Source organism: Aythya ferina (genome assembly GCF_964211825.1).
Source record: "Aythya ferina genome assembly, chromosome: 1".
Taxonomy (NCBI): domain Eukaryota; kingdom Metazoa; phylum Chordata; class Aves; order Anseriformes; family Anatidae; genus Aythya; species Aythya ferina.
The window spans coordinates 134,170,605-134,186,312 of record NC_140296.1 but is presented as its reverse complement, the minus strand read 5'-3'; the positions used below and the strand labels follow the sequence as shown (position 1 = coordinate 134,186,312).

The 15,708-nt window shown below is 42.3% G+C and overlaps 1 protein-coding gene across 14 annotated transcripts in view; it reads right to left on the bottom strand.

The window, feature by feature from the left end:
- Positions 1-15,708, bottom strand: part of LOC311429702 (rho GTPase-activating protein 8-like) — a 144,127-nt gene that overhangs the window by 27,785 nt on the left and 100,634 nt on the right. For 10 of the 14 annotated variants that reach the window (XM_084505851.1, XM_084505845.1, XM_084505844.1 and 7 more), the window contains one exon: positions 10,477-11,168. The exons of 2 other annotated variants lie outside the window; for them this stretch is intronic. In XM_084505851.1, the coding sequence (XP_084361977.1) occupies positions 10,971-11,168 (198 nt within the window). In that variant the 3' untranslated portion in view covers positions 10,477-10,970. Of the gene's footprint in view, positions 1-8,849; positions 9,750-10,476; positions 11,169-15,708 lie in introns of those variants that run through there. 2 more of the 14 variants (XM_084505842.1, XM_084505847.1) reach the window with 1 other exon arrangement.

Sequence of the window (15,708 nt, the reverse complement as noted above, 5' to 3'; positions counted from 1 at the left end):
ATGGCCGTGCTGAGCTCAGGCTGATGTGCCAGCACAGTGAGCTGGGGAGCAGGGCAGTGAGAGCAGGGGAAAGGGAGCCACTGTGAAGGTCTGTGGCTGCTGAACGGGCTCTGGTTTTGTTACAGGCAGCCTCGGGGCAGTGCCTCCACTCTCCACAGTCAGTGCAAGGCAGAGGCATTGCTCTCAAAGGTGTCAGGCTGCCAGGCCCTTAGAAACACAGACTTGATAGCTGAGGGTCCCTCCCTACCCCTCACTTTTTTAATAGCTGACAAATGTTAAGACAAATCTTTTCCTTTTTTTTTTTTTCTTCCTTTGGGGGGTGGGGGGTGGGGGTAACTAAAAATAAAAAGTATTTAATTATCCACAAGGCAAGCACCATCTGCAGACCCAGAGCACAAAGACCTGTTCGACGCCCACCAGCATTCAAAGTGGAGGCATTAGTACATGTCCAAGCAGTGAAGCCTAAACTTGACCCCCCTCCACCAAGCTGCCTGCCTCATGCCTGGCCAAGACAGCACCCAGCGGGGCAAGGGTGCTGAGTACCCATGGTGCTGAGCATCCATCCATGTTTTGGACGCCCCTCCCCCCCTTCCTCCGCCCCCCGCCGTGCACGCAGACATGAAATAATGGTGAGACAAAAAGACAAAGCGGAGCTTTTAATTTCACTCTACATACTTTGCTCCCACTAAAAAATCCTTATCAAAGACAGGCAGATGCCACTGCTGCCAGGGGCATTGACTCAGTGATCTCTGATTTGTATTTATTCCACAAATCTGCCTGAAAAAAAACAGAGACCTCCCAGTGCAGAAATAGCAGTTCTCTGTGGTGAACCCCCTCACGCTGGAATTTAACAGCACAGCAGATCTGGGTAAACATTTCTGTCCCTGTTACAGTGCTGTAGAACTGTAAATACAAATAAATCCCTGTACAAATGCCACTGGGTCTCTGCGTACCCTTGAGATGAACTATTCCAAGTAACATAAATGTTTATTTCTCTGTTGGAGCACAAGCCCTCCCTTCCAGGCTATGTTTTGGGCAGGGGCAACTTTTCAGGGTCTGTAACTGAGCTCCTCCACTGCTCTCCACTTGGACTGCTGGAGAAGGCTGTAGGATGGGATTAGTATTGGTGATTATCATCACCTCTGCAGTCTGCCCTGTGCAGGACTTCGGTCTGTAGGGATCTGACTTTGGGGGTCGTATCATTAAACCAGGGAAAGCTACCAACACTGGAGATCCAAGTGTCCACCTGCAGACCTGCCGAAATGGAGGATTTGCTGTCCACAAACCATCACCATTACACCGCCCTTCAAGATAAATTCACTTGCTTAAGCACGTTCCTTAGGGTCTGAGGTGGCATCCACAGAGTAGTGTGGTCAGCAGGAACAAGGACTGAGCCAAGCCTGAGGACATAAGTCAAGTACTGAGGAAATAAAATATAATTCAGCTGGCTTAATTCCTTGAGCCCCAGGCTCTATACTTCCAAAATAAGGCTGCAGAGAAAGTTTTTGATGGGCAATGAGCAGCACATGAAGACTACATTGGATTGAAATCTTTCTGTTTAATAGTAGCTCCAACTCTGTCCCCACAGTGCTCTGCCTATTTGAACCACTTGATGTGTAGCAGTTTTGCAGCCCTTTCCTCTTGGGTTTCTTTGCTGCTGTGTGAAAGCACAAAGTGAGAGGCTGGTGGCAGGGATGATGGCAGAGCCTGTGGCACTGGTAATGGCTGAGCCTCCAAGGGCTCAGACTCTCAGGTCTTGTGCCTATCTTTAAAATTAAAATAAATGAAGCATGAAATGAAATGAAATGAAATTCCTTTCAACTGAGTATGCTTGGAGAAAGAAAAGACAAAGAAATAGTGTTGCGTTAAGGGGTGTAGCTGATTAACCGTTATGGGCCCAGTCAGATTCACCATTAATGCATCAACCGTTAGGGGTCTGGCTGGATTCAGAACACTGACCTATCACAGTCACGGATTCACCAATAACCACCCTTACCCTAGTTGCACTTAATGAGAGCTATAGCAATGCAATCAAGTGTGATTTATTACAGCAACAGGTACATAGGTTCTTTGGATTGCCGGAGATAGTGGCTGTCTGCAAAAGCAAGCTAGCATGCATGAAATACACAGGTGTTACAGGTGTGACAGGTGCGCAGCCTAGAAATTAACGCATTAAAAGGATCAAAGACTCTAGAAAGATTTATAACCAAGTGTTCAAATCTCACCCAAAGGCGTCCCAATGGGGGGGGAAGAGAGGCTCAGCCCATCGACTGGTCCCAGGAGTCAGGAGGTCCTAAGGATGTTGTATTTCCTCGGGATGGTATCTCCCCTGATGGTGGTATCTTCCCTAACATCCCCTCTCTCTTAGGCCAATTTATATTATTTTCTATCTTTTAGGTGGAGCTTGAGTGACTCTAGTCAAGCATATCTTAGTTATGATTGGTGAAAAGTTCTCCTGTCTCCGTTTAAAGTAATAGGCTCTGAGAAATTCAGAGTGCATGCTCAGTGAGAGGTACCTTGGAGGCGGGTAGCTTTTGGGATGGAGGTGTGTTTTGGTATTATAATGATATTATAATGAGCAAAAGTACACTAGGGTACAGCATTTGTCAAAACATGACAAGTCCTTGGCTCAGGGTAGCAAGAAGTGCAGCTTATCGGTCTCGGTGTGCACAAGAACAATTGAGTCCCCACCTGGTTACAGAGCCTCGCCATGGTGTCTCCACTCCACTCTATGCTCCATACTATTCCTTAGAGCTAGCACACCAGGTTTCCCCAGCACGATAGCATCTAAGGTTGGAAGCCTAGGGAATGCTCAGGTAATGTAGCTATGCCCTACCCTGAAAGCCTCTTCAATGCTGTACATTTTCTTTAAAATGTGAATGTTAATTTTATTTTCCTAGTTACTCCAGGTAATTACACCACAAATAGGCATGCTCAAAGACTGCTTTTCCTCCATCCCTCCCCTAACCTCCCTGTAGAGAACATCTCAGGGCTTTGCAGCAGCCTGGTGAGGTCTGGCCAGCTGCAGCACTCACAGACATCGTGCTGTGGAGAAAGGCCCAACCATCAGGCACTGATCAGCATTAGAGCAGCATTCTGAAGTCACTCTGAATTAAACTAATGATAGTCAGCTTTGATTGCTCCTAATAGTACAGCTAGAGAAAAAAACAGACACAAAGGGAATTCAATTTTTTTAATAACTAATTTTTTAATAATTGACTCTCTTTACTATATGATTTCTTGGTATTTCAGTCATCTTTTTAGCTTCTCTCTGTACAACATGAAGGAGAAAATCTTCAGCAAATAAAAATGCTTGTCAAAGTCCTGGTCGAGGGAGGACATGGGAATGAAATGTACCAATGTGCTGATATCAGCTTATCAGTCAGCCTTGCTCGCAACATACAAGGAAAGGATTAAATGGGATTAGGTACAGACAAAATACCTGGTTTAAAGACTGAGGCTTGCCTCATGAGGAGGATGTTGGTGATGACTGTGGTAAAGGCCATCAGTAGGGTGTTCAGGGGAGCACATCTGGCACAGCTCAGGCGGAGACCGCCAGCCAGCCGCAGTGGCAAGGCAACATTTCCCTCATCATTTGGTGGGTATTCACCAGATGGTGCCTGTCCAAAGCAGCTTCCTGTGCTGTTACCCTGTGTTTTCAGTGGGGCCTGCTTCCCTTCTGTTATAAATGAAGTCTCAACTCTGAATTTAGTAACATAAAAGAATATTTATAAAAGGCAAGTAAACAGCGCTGGGCGCGCGCGGGGAGTCTATGCTCTACCAACACGCACACGCAACCGTCGAACTTTCCAAATATATATAGGACATTGCTGTTACATATTTACAAGAAACCTGAGTACTCCTATACATATGGATATCCTATCCCCGCTTCATATTATAATTCTCTTTGTGGTGGTCTTTGTGGGTGAAAGGCTTCCCCATCACCATGTTCCAGACTGCAGGAGCTGCTTTGACTGTCTCCCTCTTCTTCTGCACATGCTCTGCCCACCACAAGGTTCCTGAAAGCAACAAAACCTGAAAGCAACAAAACGTGATTGCTTTTCCCACGTTTCATTAACACTTGAAACCACACTAAACAATAAATGTTAACAGTTCTAACCAGCAGCCCCCCACCCGCAACTTCCGCGCCTTAACAGAGGGGAAAGCAAGCAATCCCAGATGGCAGGGCATCGCCTCAATCACCCTTCTTTATTTCCTCTAAACTCTTTACATTCCTGATGACCTCATCGTTAAAGAGTGTGATGTTATCACCAACCACGAGGCTTTCCGACCCCCACTGCCACATTCCCAAATCTCCCCCTTCGTTATTAATATCAACATTTTTTCTGACACAAATTACCACTCCATATATAACACTTCCAACAGGCTTGTTATATATGGAGTGGTAATTTGTGTCGAGAAAATGGTTGATATTAATAAAGAAGGGGGAGATTTGGGAATGTGGCCATGGGGGTTGGAAAGCCCCGTGGTTGAGATAACATTAGACTCTTAACGATGGAGTCATCAGGAATATAAAAGAGTTTAGAGGGAACAAAGAAGGGTGATTCAGGAGACCCCATGCAGTCTCTGGTTTCTTGTTCTCCAGATGGTTCTCTTATTCTCCAGCCGTTAAGGCATGGATGTTTCTGGGTGTTTGCTGTTGTTACATTCAAAGTTGTTTGACCAATGAAAAGTTGTTTTGAAAAGAACTGCTGTGGAGAGAAGGGTAGAAGAGGGGAGCCTCCCCTCAAGATAAAAAAGGCAACACGATGAAGTTACATCAATAAACAAGCAGGAAAAAGAAGTGAAGGGGAACAGGCTGGCAGAATGGAGACCAGGACGGGAACAGGCACTTTGATTGCCTCATGAAGATAGGTTCGGGCAAACTCAGCAAACTGCTCAGAGAAGCTTGTACAGAAAGTCGCTGGAAATAGGCACACTGGAGCTGGAGAGAAGCTCAAGCTGAGAGAAGCAGACCTGTGCACACAACTGCCTCTTGCTGGTAAGCAGTTCTGCGTTATGGGGAATCATACGTCCTTAGGAACAAAGACTGTCCTGGTAACCTTACAGCTTATTCTCCTTATTAACAATCAGACAGTTTATGATCCTGAAATATGGGACCAAACTGAGGTCAAGGTGTGGGACTCTGCAACTAAAAACGACAAGGTTGCAGTGGGATTGCTTGGCACCTGGCGAGCAATCTCTGAGGCCTTTAAGAGCCCTATGGAGCCACAATCACAAATGTGTGGCTTTCCAGACAGTGAGGGAGCCGTGGGCTCCTTTACTGATCCAACTGCTATGCCATCGCCAAGGGCCCCTCTGCTGCCACAGCCATCGAAGGTTTTTGCTGTTACGCCCCCTGTTGACCTGAACATGCCTTTTGACCCAGGCCTATTGGACTTGAAAAGGAGATGGATATGCTTTTCTTTGATCTGGGAAGAACGGGATACATAAGGCCTGAAGACTGAGTTGCTTGACAACTTAAAGCAAGACATATTGTTCAAAAGGAATGGAAAATGGACACTGTTAAGTCATGGAACTTAAAAGATTGTTTGTTACCTTTCCTGATTGTAAGCATATATAGGCATGCTTGCATTTAGTATGTAAAGCAATGTTCTGTATATTTAGAATGTTTGATGTTCGTGTGTGCGTGTTGGTGGAGCGTAGACTCCCCGCACACCCAGCGCTGTTTACTTGCATTTTATACCTAATAGAAATATTTGTTTTATAAATATTACAAAATTCAGATTGAGTTGAGACCTCATTTATAACAGGCTGATGGATAAGTTCACTGCTGGGAAGGTCCAGGAGAATTGCCTCTGAAAGTGATGACCATTTACTCACAGAAACCAAATCAGCAGTTGATTTGCACTGAGCGATGCCCAAGTGCACAGAAGCAAGAGAAAAGCACCCAGTATGCAAGTGCTGGTGTCTAACAATGTGTCGGACATGTTTTGGGACATATTCTAGGTGGCTCCCCCCCTCCTGCTCTTCAGCTTTGGGACACCCTGCTGGCCAGATTAAAGGAGAAGTGATTCAAGATGGGTTTGTGAAGACCTTGACGCACTGAATATGTCAGCCCACTCATACTTGGCATGCAGTAAGTCCTAATATTTGGCAACAGCAGACTGTAGCAGAGCAGCTTTGGCTGTCTGCTGTGATGGACATACACATACACTGATCTGCACACTCAGTCTAAGGATTGCGTTTAAACACGAAACGAACACAGGATTTAATGCATTATGGTTGAACTAACTCTGTACAGAGCATGTTCAGTCCAAAACCTCCCCAACCCAAAATGTGACAAGCATGAAGCACAGACTGTTGTCAGCAGGCTTTTGCTGTTATGCCCCGTTGACCTGGACATGCCTTTTGACCCAGGCCTATTGGCCTTGAAAAGGAGATGGATATGCTTTTCTTCGATCTAGGAAGAACGGGATACATAAGGCCTGAAGACCGAGTTGCTTGACAACTTAAAGCGAGACATATTGTTCAAAGGGAATGGAAAATGGAGACTTGTATGTAATCTAGAAAAGGAGTGGAAAATGGAGACTGTTAAGTCATGGAACTTAAAGGATTGTTTGTTACCTTTTCTGATTGTACGTATATATAGGCATACATGTACTTGTGTTTAGTATGTAAAGCTATGTTCTTTATATTTAGAATGTTTGATGTTCATGTGTGCGTGTTGGTGGAGCGTAGACTCCCCCCACATCCAGCGCTGTTTACTTGCCTTTTGTACCTAATAGAAATATTTGTTTTATAAATATTACAAAATTCAGATTGAGTTGAGACCTCATTTATAACAATATTAAAGTTTGCAAGGCTCTGAGAGATTCTGTGATGCTTAAGGAGTACAGCATGCACATGCAGGTCGTTTGCTCACACGTAAGTGATATTAATACATGGAAGTTTTTTGTAAGAACTGTAAATACCCCCCTTGGTTAATGACATATTATTCAATCTTCCTACATTTTTTCATAGATTCAGGGTAGAAAAGTACTCCTTTCCCCCTTCAGTGCTTGTTGCTAGAAGCATCCTGATAATCAGACTAATCTTGGGACCAATTTTCAACTCCTAACAGCTCAGTAAACTAAAATACTTAGGCAATTTATTCTCTGTATATTGTCAGCTAGGCAACACTTGATTTCTCATTCCATGACTGCATTTTATTGTTTTAAACTGAAATCCAGCATGTGTGTTTCCAACAGATTATCTCCATAAGCACTTTCTTTTTGCTATGGAAATGATCTGAAAATTGTTCTTTGATATGAGAGAAGAGTTCACAAGGCCACACTGTACAAAAGCTCGAATTGTGCAATTATCATTTGTAAAGAGAAACTGTTATCAAAGTAACTGCAGGGGACACCTCCAGGACTCCTCTTAAAGTCAGGAAATTTGAAACATATATTTCTCTAACATGAATTTCACTCCAAACCCTTCTGAATAATTCATGAGAGCAGATTTAATGTCATAGTTAAATCTGGCACTCAGGACAGAGATCAGGGGCTTCTGTGGCAGATGTAGGATTTTGCCAGCTCCTTTAGGGTTGGGGGGGGTGGTTAGAGAGGTCTGACCAGCTGGGATCTCATCAGGAGGGTTTGGCTACTGAGGTGTGAATTGATTACCTGTGATGAACAAATTGGCAAGGAAAGACTGGGGTAGAAGTCACAGCCACACTTGGTGCTTCTTGTTGCTGCCAATTGGAGAGGCAGGAAGGTGATGGGGAGCAGGAGCGCACCATCCCCGTGCCCCATTCTGCCCCCACCAGCGCTAGTGGCAACCAGAACCACAGCCTCTATTTTTCTTACATGGCAACAAATTATCCACACCAAGGGATAACAGATGTTACCTGTTCTTTAAAGAAAGAAGCCACCTCGAAAGAAGAAAACGCCACTTTGCTCTTCATTCAGTAAATGAGTGTTACAAATTGCTGGGAAATGGTAGCTTACAAAGCACTCAAAGAAAGACCTACAGTTTGGCATGTGACCAATACCAAGGAGTGACTGCTTCTAATTAGCACGTGGTGTGTCTACAGCCAGGCAAACTAGCTGAGGGGATGTTCATTTTTTGCAATCCCTGCTCTTTCCCAACCTAGGATGAGTTGGAGAACTATGTCTGTGAGTGTGGGAATATAAATGTTTTTGCAGAGTTACATCGTTTAAGGGTAAGAAATGTGGTAATGAGATATGCTTGCAGTGATAAGAAAACTTAGCAGGCAACCTTGTAAAATGCAACCAGACTCCTTAGAACAATTAGGTGAAAATCACGGTGTCAAGTCAGGTAAGTGAAGAAACATTACCACTTCAAGCAGTAAAACAGTCAAAAGAAATTTGAAGTTTAACAGGCCAGCAACTGAAGGCCATGCATTGTCTGTGAAGCATCAGATAGATTGTGAACCTGGATTACCCACTCAGTGGGAAAACAGGGGAGGGTCCTGTCATCAAAGAAGTATATAAACTGTGTTTTGGAACTAGTAGGCGTGCTCTCCTGCTCCTGGTCATTGACAAATAAAGTATATAAACAGTACTGTGTGACTAGTAGGTACGCTCCTGCTTGTGGGATGCCCGCCCTTGTAATCGCGAATAAATTACTACTTCACTGAGATCATCTCCTGAGCCTAAGTTACTGGCTACGGAGTGTTTCTCAAATGAGGTAGACCCATCTCCCCCCAGCAAGCAAAGCTGGCTTCCACGAACTAGGGATTTCACCCCATTGGGATCTGGTACCTTAAAACCATCCAGTAATCACATTCCCATTATGCAGTGTAGTCTTAAGACTACTACATTTAAAATGCCATTTAATACCGCTAGATTTTTGGAAGAGCACAAAGGAAATGGAAAACAATCATTTTATACTGCTTATCAGCATTTAATCTCAAAGCACTTTTCTTATGCCAAGTGCTACCTCATTTTACAGATGGCAAGACTAAAAGTTATACATATGTATTTTTACCAAGGTCAGAAAGTGGAAAAATATTCAGGTTTTGTTGATTCCCAGCCTCAGCCACGGGCTTGAAGCCACATTCCTCGTATGTTAAGAACACGCTGCTGATTCACAGAACCATGCTATGCCAAATCACTGAACAGCACTGAGCAGAACCGTGTGTTTTCCATAACACAAGCTATGGTGCTGTTACTGATAACTCAGACAAAACCAATATTAACTGCAATACAAAATCTAGACAGTTGTGTCCTTTGCAACCTCCTTTTGCTGAAATGCAACAATCATGAATAAATATTAATTATTCTCTTTGTACTATGCATAATTTTATATTTAAATAGGAGTCATATGTGGTTCTTACTCATAAATATTCAAAAGCCAAAAAATTGTCCTTAAGACACTGGACAAACTACCAAAAACACATGACTATGATGTGGAAAGTTGGTCCTAACGGATCTTGCTCTAAAGCCTCTGTATTTTTCAAATTTCAAATCATTGCCTAATGCTATAGATGACACCTACTGGGCAAATGAAGGCCTGGCACATCCAGCATGACAGCCCTCAGAATGTTTGGTTATTTCCCTAAATTGCTGAAAAAAACAAATCATCTTTACCCACTGCAATAAGATTTTATTGCACCCATTACATAGGGAGGCAATTCATAACTGCTGAGAGGAAGGTGAGAAGTACAAGTCATCAACTAGTTAGAACCTTCAGGATAAAAAGCAGCTTTTGTTTGCAGAGGAGGGGATGTCTAAATTGTCCTCCAGAGGCAAGTAGTTCTATTGAAGTCTGTTTCCATAGTTCTGTAGAAGCAGGAAGATGTGAACATTAGGGCAAATACTGCTTACCTTTTATTTTTAACCATTTTCTTTTGCTTTGCAAGCAAAAATTCGTTACACCAATAATTTCATTACACCAACCCACACTAATCAGTGTTAAACAATGAAAGAGTAATGGTTTAGAGTTCATCAAATACGAGCAATATCAATGGCATAGTTAGAAGGGAAACACTGAAAAATCTCCCTTTATGTTGGCTAATTATTCACATTGAGTCTAATAACAGACTTTAGATGTATAATAATGACATTAGGTATATTATCCAACTTATTGCTGTTACTGCTTTTTAGAGAAATCAATCTGAAGAACAAATTTCCATCAACTTAAACTGCAAAGGCATGCAGCCCAAACATAAGGAGTACTTTTCTCAAAGTTATTCTATATTATCTATTATGCACTCACTAATGTTCCACTGATAAAGGTTACAAGTACCAAGAGTAAAAATGTAAGATTATTGTTCTTCATTTAAACTTACAATAAAAAGGACCTTCCACACATTTTGCATGTGTAGGTACAGTGATTAACTGCATAAGTTAGAAATCTGCAAGCATAACTAGCTAGCTGTCTGCACAGCTCATATTATCCAGGAAATACTTCACAGCAGCAGCAAGCCTGACATGCCACAACTGCACACACCTTTCTGTATAAAACAAAACACTTAAATATAGGGAAAAATAGGTCTAGACATTTTAATATCTTAAAAATTGATTCCATCTTTATTAACTTAGAGAAATTTCTAACAAACAAATAACAACAAAATAGCTGTACAGTCAGGTGTGGTCCAGAATTTAGCTCTGCATGGCCCCAGAAAATAATGTCATATAGTAAGGTCTTCAGATCCCTAAACAAATAACAGTGTCACCTACTGTCATGATTTTTTTTTTAACATACCTGTTTTTGTCAACTGTTCAAGTTTAATAAGGGGATTCACTTTGACCTATAGGTCTTTGAATGTTCATATTCTCCCATTTGAGAGGAACACATGGGGCACTGTGCTTCTCTCAATGTCTTTGGTACCTGGAAAGTTATAGAAACTTTACTCTGTATTGAAAGGTTTTGTTTGTTTGTTTGTTTGTTTGTTTGTTTGTTTTTTTACAGGAGAGGGAACTGAATATAAAGCTCCTACCAGTTGAGGCACGGAGACATTTTCCTTAGGCAGTCTAACGTCATTTCCCTTTCTGGGAACATTAAGGTAAGACCTCACCAGGCACTGTTCGGGAGTTGAATATATTCATGTAGAAATCTATCAGTAGTTCAGTGAAGAGATTCAGAGGTACCAGAGCACTCAGTGAAACTGTTCCTTTAGACGGCCAGATCAAATTCAAGCCAAAGACACAGGCCAGGCTGGATGCTGTCATTCTGTTATATATGCTCTCATGTGAAACCTGAAAAGATATAAACATAAATAGGTATATGCAGATGCATGCCCTGTGACTGGGAGATGAGACTCCCCCATACTGAGGATGAGCCAATGACGGGCATAGACCCTGACCACAGGTACATCAGTAGCTTCTTAATAGCCTCAGGACTGTGAGGAATGTTTTAACAATTCGTGTCCACAAAGAACAGTCCTGTCTGCCTCTGGGTCCTGCACTGGCAATTTAATTCTTGAACCACAGATGCAGTGTGTCCCAGTCTCCCCCTCATTCTAGTCAATTTATCAAGTCTTCAGAAAATGCTCCTCAAATTTATGAACCTGTTTACTTTTGTTATTCCGAACTTCTATTTCTAACAGTTACAGCCTTTTTTTTTGTCTTCTTCGAGATTGACTTAACACTGCTATAGGTCTGACTGTCCCTGTGAATGGCTGATGAGGAATGTTTTAATAAGAAAGCTATTTGTGTTTGTATGAAGTCTTTGATGTCCGGGGGTTTCAGAACAACTGATAACAACTAGTGACTGTTATGGGATACTATGCAAGCCTCTGATATCTGGCCAGGTGGCCAAGAGATTAAGAAGAAAAAAAAAAAGAAGCTGAAGGACGGCTAGGAGACAAGACCTGCAGGGGATGCTGTATAAACTTGATATGGTGCCAAGGAGTACAAAGGGAAAGGACAAGAAAAAAACTTGGAGAGGAAGACTATGAGCCTTCAGCATGAAAGACCCCTAGAGACCCCCAGAGGGACCACTGGAGACTGATGCGCATGCTCCAGTAGGAGGGACTGGACCCTGGAAGCTAATTATAATAACCTGGTTTTTTTTAGAAGTAGTAATGAATACGTATTAGTCTAGGAGTATAAAAATCAGGTACTTGATGTGGCTGGTGTGCGTCCTGGTGGAGCGGAGACTCCCGGTGCACCCAGTGCTGTTTGCTTACCTCTATTCTTTTAATAAATCCTATTTTTTTATTTAATCCTATTTTGAAGACTGAGCCATTTCTAACAGGACTGACCATGTAGCTGAGAGTCAGGGGACTACTGGGGTCTGTGTCCCACAAGAAAAGATTTCAGCAACTCAAGGAAAAAGACTGAACTGTTTCCTTATGCTAGGAAAAATAATTGTGTTGAGTCTTCTATATGGAATCTGTTGTTATCTGTGCTGGAGGGCAGAGAAGGACAGCAGAAACAGCTATTCCATCTGCTTGTGCTACATCTTTTACAGAATAAACCTCCAAAGTTCTGAAGTTGTTTGTGAGGGTTCAAAAGAACTTTTTTCTTCCACTGAAGCATGACTTCACTTCCAAGTACCTCCACATTCATCCAATTCCTCTAAAGCTATTGAGGTGTAAATGGGCTGTAGGTGAGATATTCAGCACTGAAATCTGTTCTGTACCTGCATGATGTATCCTTCGTGTGTCTATAGATGTGAACCCCGAACTGGGTAGCAGAAATAATTTTTCTTCCCTGTATGATCTTGGCAAGGAATTTGTGTATATTCTGCCCTCCTGCATTGCATGTCTGGTATCCAAAGCCAATAAGGTCTGGGTGTAATATCTGACAGGTTCCCTGCTATTGCAAACAGCCAGCTAGTTGAAAGTTTGTTCTTCCTGACATAGGTAATTCAGCCAGTTCTTCCCAGGCTGATGGCTGCAGTTGTTGGTAAGCAGTAATCTGTCATAGGAAGACCATACAGTCACATACTGTGACATGCAGGCTGCTTTGAAGTTGTCGCCTTGGAGTAGAATGGGGAAGAATTGGCTATATAATCCTGTGTGCTAGAGTTTCAAGTAGAAGAGAAAAACAAAAATTTTGCTTCTCATTGCCTCTCAATTTCTGCCTTTGCCATAAGGCCTCCTGAAAAGGCAGCTTAGTAGTATTGTGAAAAGTCTGATGGCAGTAAAGGAAAAATCTAAGAAACACTATAATCATGTGAGCACTTCTTAGTACATGCATAAAGTCCAGTTGCCCTCTACCCAGTAACGAAGGTTTTGTTCCCTTCTGCCTCCTTGAATGACCCCACTTTCCTCAGTGTTCTACCTAGAGAGAAGCCTTCTTGCTCAGCCATCAGGGGATATAAAATCCTTTAGACACACATGCAGGATGAATGTTTTCTTTGGGAGACATGAAGAAGCACACGTGCCAAAAGCTTAGCATTTTCTCTCTAGCCATAATTACTTTTTCCAAAAAGAGGTACAATTTTTCCTTCCAATCTTTCCTTTACCCTCCTAGGCCATTAGAGATACTATGATGTTGCCAATATTAAAGGGTCCAATTTTTTTTTAAGGTCATGAAGCAGGGCTGGATAAAGGAAGGGCTGTTAATAAGAACATACTGGAGCCATAACTACCTTTTCAAAGGATTGAGTTCACAATGCAAGACTAAAAAGTCACCAGATTAAACAATGATGCCTGCTTCATGACCTTACAGAAAACCCACATCATTCTCTCTAGACTATGTACCACATATAGCAATGTAGCAAGCTACCACCAAAGTAACTGATGAGGGAAAACAATCAGGACAATGACAATTACCCTGCTAACAATGTGGCACAGACCTAGGTATAACCCTGCTGGTAGATGGACAGTGAAGCTTGCCTTTGGATTCAAGTAAATGCAGCAAGGTTATGGACTGGTGTTCTGGCTCTCAGGTCAAGAGACCCACACTGGCTACATCCACACTGAGCAATGTGCTGAGTAGAACAAATCATTTTTTGGTGTTTCTTTCACTTTGAAGTCTCTAAAATAATGTGAGAGCTCTGCTGCAGCCTATCACATTGGTGTGCTTTTACAGCATGAAATTAAAACCATGTGCTGCATACCCTAAGGAGGGTACTTTAAGCATACATGGGTCAGCTACATTGTGGTGGCACAAAAGCACATGGTATTACCCAAGGGCAGTGGAGGGTGGAAGTAGCCAAACCTGTTGCAGGTGCCTCTCCCATGGTTTTTGAGGGTACTCCTGACATACTCTCACCTGCAAGGTGTACAGGTGCTGTCTTTGAGTGCTTGTTGAAACACATCTAGATCAAACTACCCATCTCCTCAAATGCCAGTGCTTCAGCCCAAAGCAACAACACTGCAACTTGCTGGTAGAGCTGCATTATAATTCTTTTTTTTTATTTTTTTATTTTTTTTTATTTTCAGGTCCACTGTCTCAAAGACCGTTTCTAACTCTGAGATAAATCCACCTCTTCTTTCCTGTTACCGCTTCATGAACATTTCAAGGAGGCAGTCCATGTCAAAACAATCAACAAAAATACCCACGACACAGCCTCTCTCCTGAGAGAGACAATTCTTAACATAAAATGAACCAGTGATTATGTCTGAGGCAGAGCTATGCTAAGCCTTGCCTGTGAGTCATCAATTAGGTAGATGCTCAGGAATTCAAGGGAGACATTGCACTCATTCTACCTTGTTCTCATTCCGCAGTGTGCAGCAATGCCTTCCTCAGCAGATCCCAGAAAAAGTGTGCAGCTGAATCCTACTCTTTCTCCACAATAATCTTTGCTGCTCATCAAAAGCTGCAAGCAAGGAAGCCCTTTCATAACAGTGGTAACAGCTTTATCCCTCCCTGAGGGGATTTGGCTTCTTACAAGAAGAATACAAGATTTTGGCCATACAATTGGCATCTTTAGCATTTGGACTAACTCCCCTAGACTCTTTCTTTGATTCCATCACAAAGTTACTAACCATTACCTGTTTCAAGTGAGAATACACTTGCTCTGCCAATTTGACATGTTAATAAAAGACAATTCTCCAAGGACCTAGATTTTATCTTCAAAGGAATCATCTGAACATCACAAAAAAGTGTAGCAAGAAAGAACTACACAACTCCAGCTTGCTGGGTTTTTCCTTCTTTGACCTTCTTTTTTCTTCCTTCTTTTATATGGAACACGTATAAAAAATCATTATGTAATGACAACTTATATTGAAAGAAAGGCCTCTAGAAATCTTATTATTTACCTTCAAATAAAACTTGCAAATTGCTAAACTCATCATTGGAAGTAAATGCTGAAGATTTAGTGCCACATCAACAAATACAAAATATACATCTCCACCACTCCAGATTGCATATCCAGTTTCCCCCAGCAAAGCAGTAAAAATTTTTGGACTCCACAAACGTGCATCCCAGCACCCTGATGGATACTGCAGGAATGACACCAGTCTGCCACTATTCTGCATAATGAACTTCAACAGTGTAATGATAGAAGGTAGAAACTTCAGCAGTGTAATGATAGAAGGTAGAAACAACCAATTACCATCACATTTTACAAATACAAGGACATCACCATCTTTTTGTCTTTGTACTCACAATGCTTAAGGGAAGTTGACAAGCCACTTCCAGATGAAAATTACTAAATATTAAAACACTCCCACAAACTGACTGGAAATGCAAGTTTCTATCCCCTACTCTCTGCTATCCGCACATATGTGCCAACTGCTTGTATCTCCTCCACGAGGTTTAGTCATCTAATCCTTCCCAACGTGCCCCATAGCCCCAGCCCCCTCCAGGCTTTCCTGGTGCTAATTACACTTTTAAATTGGAC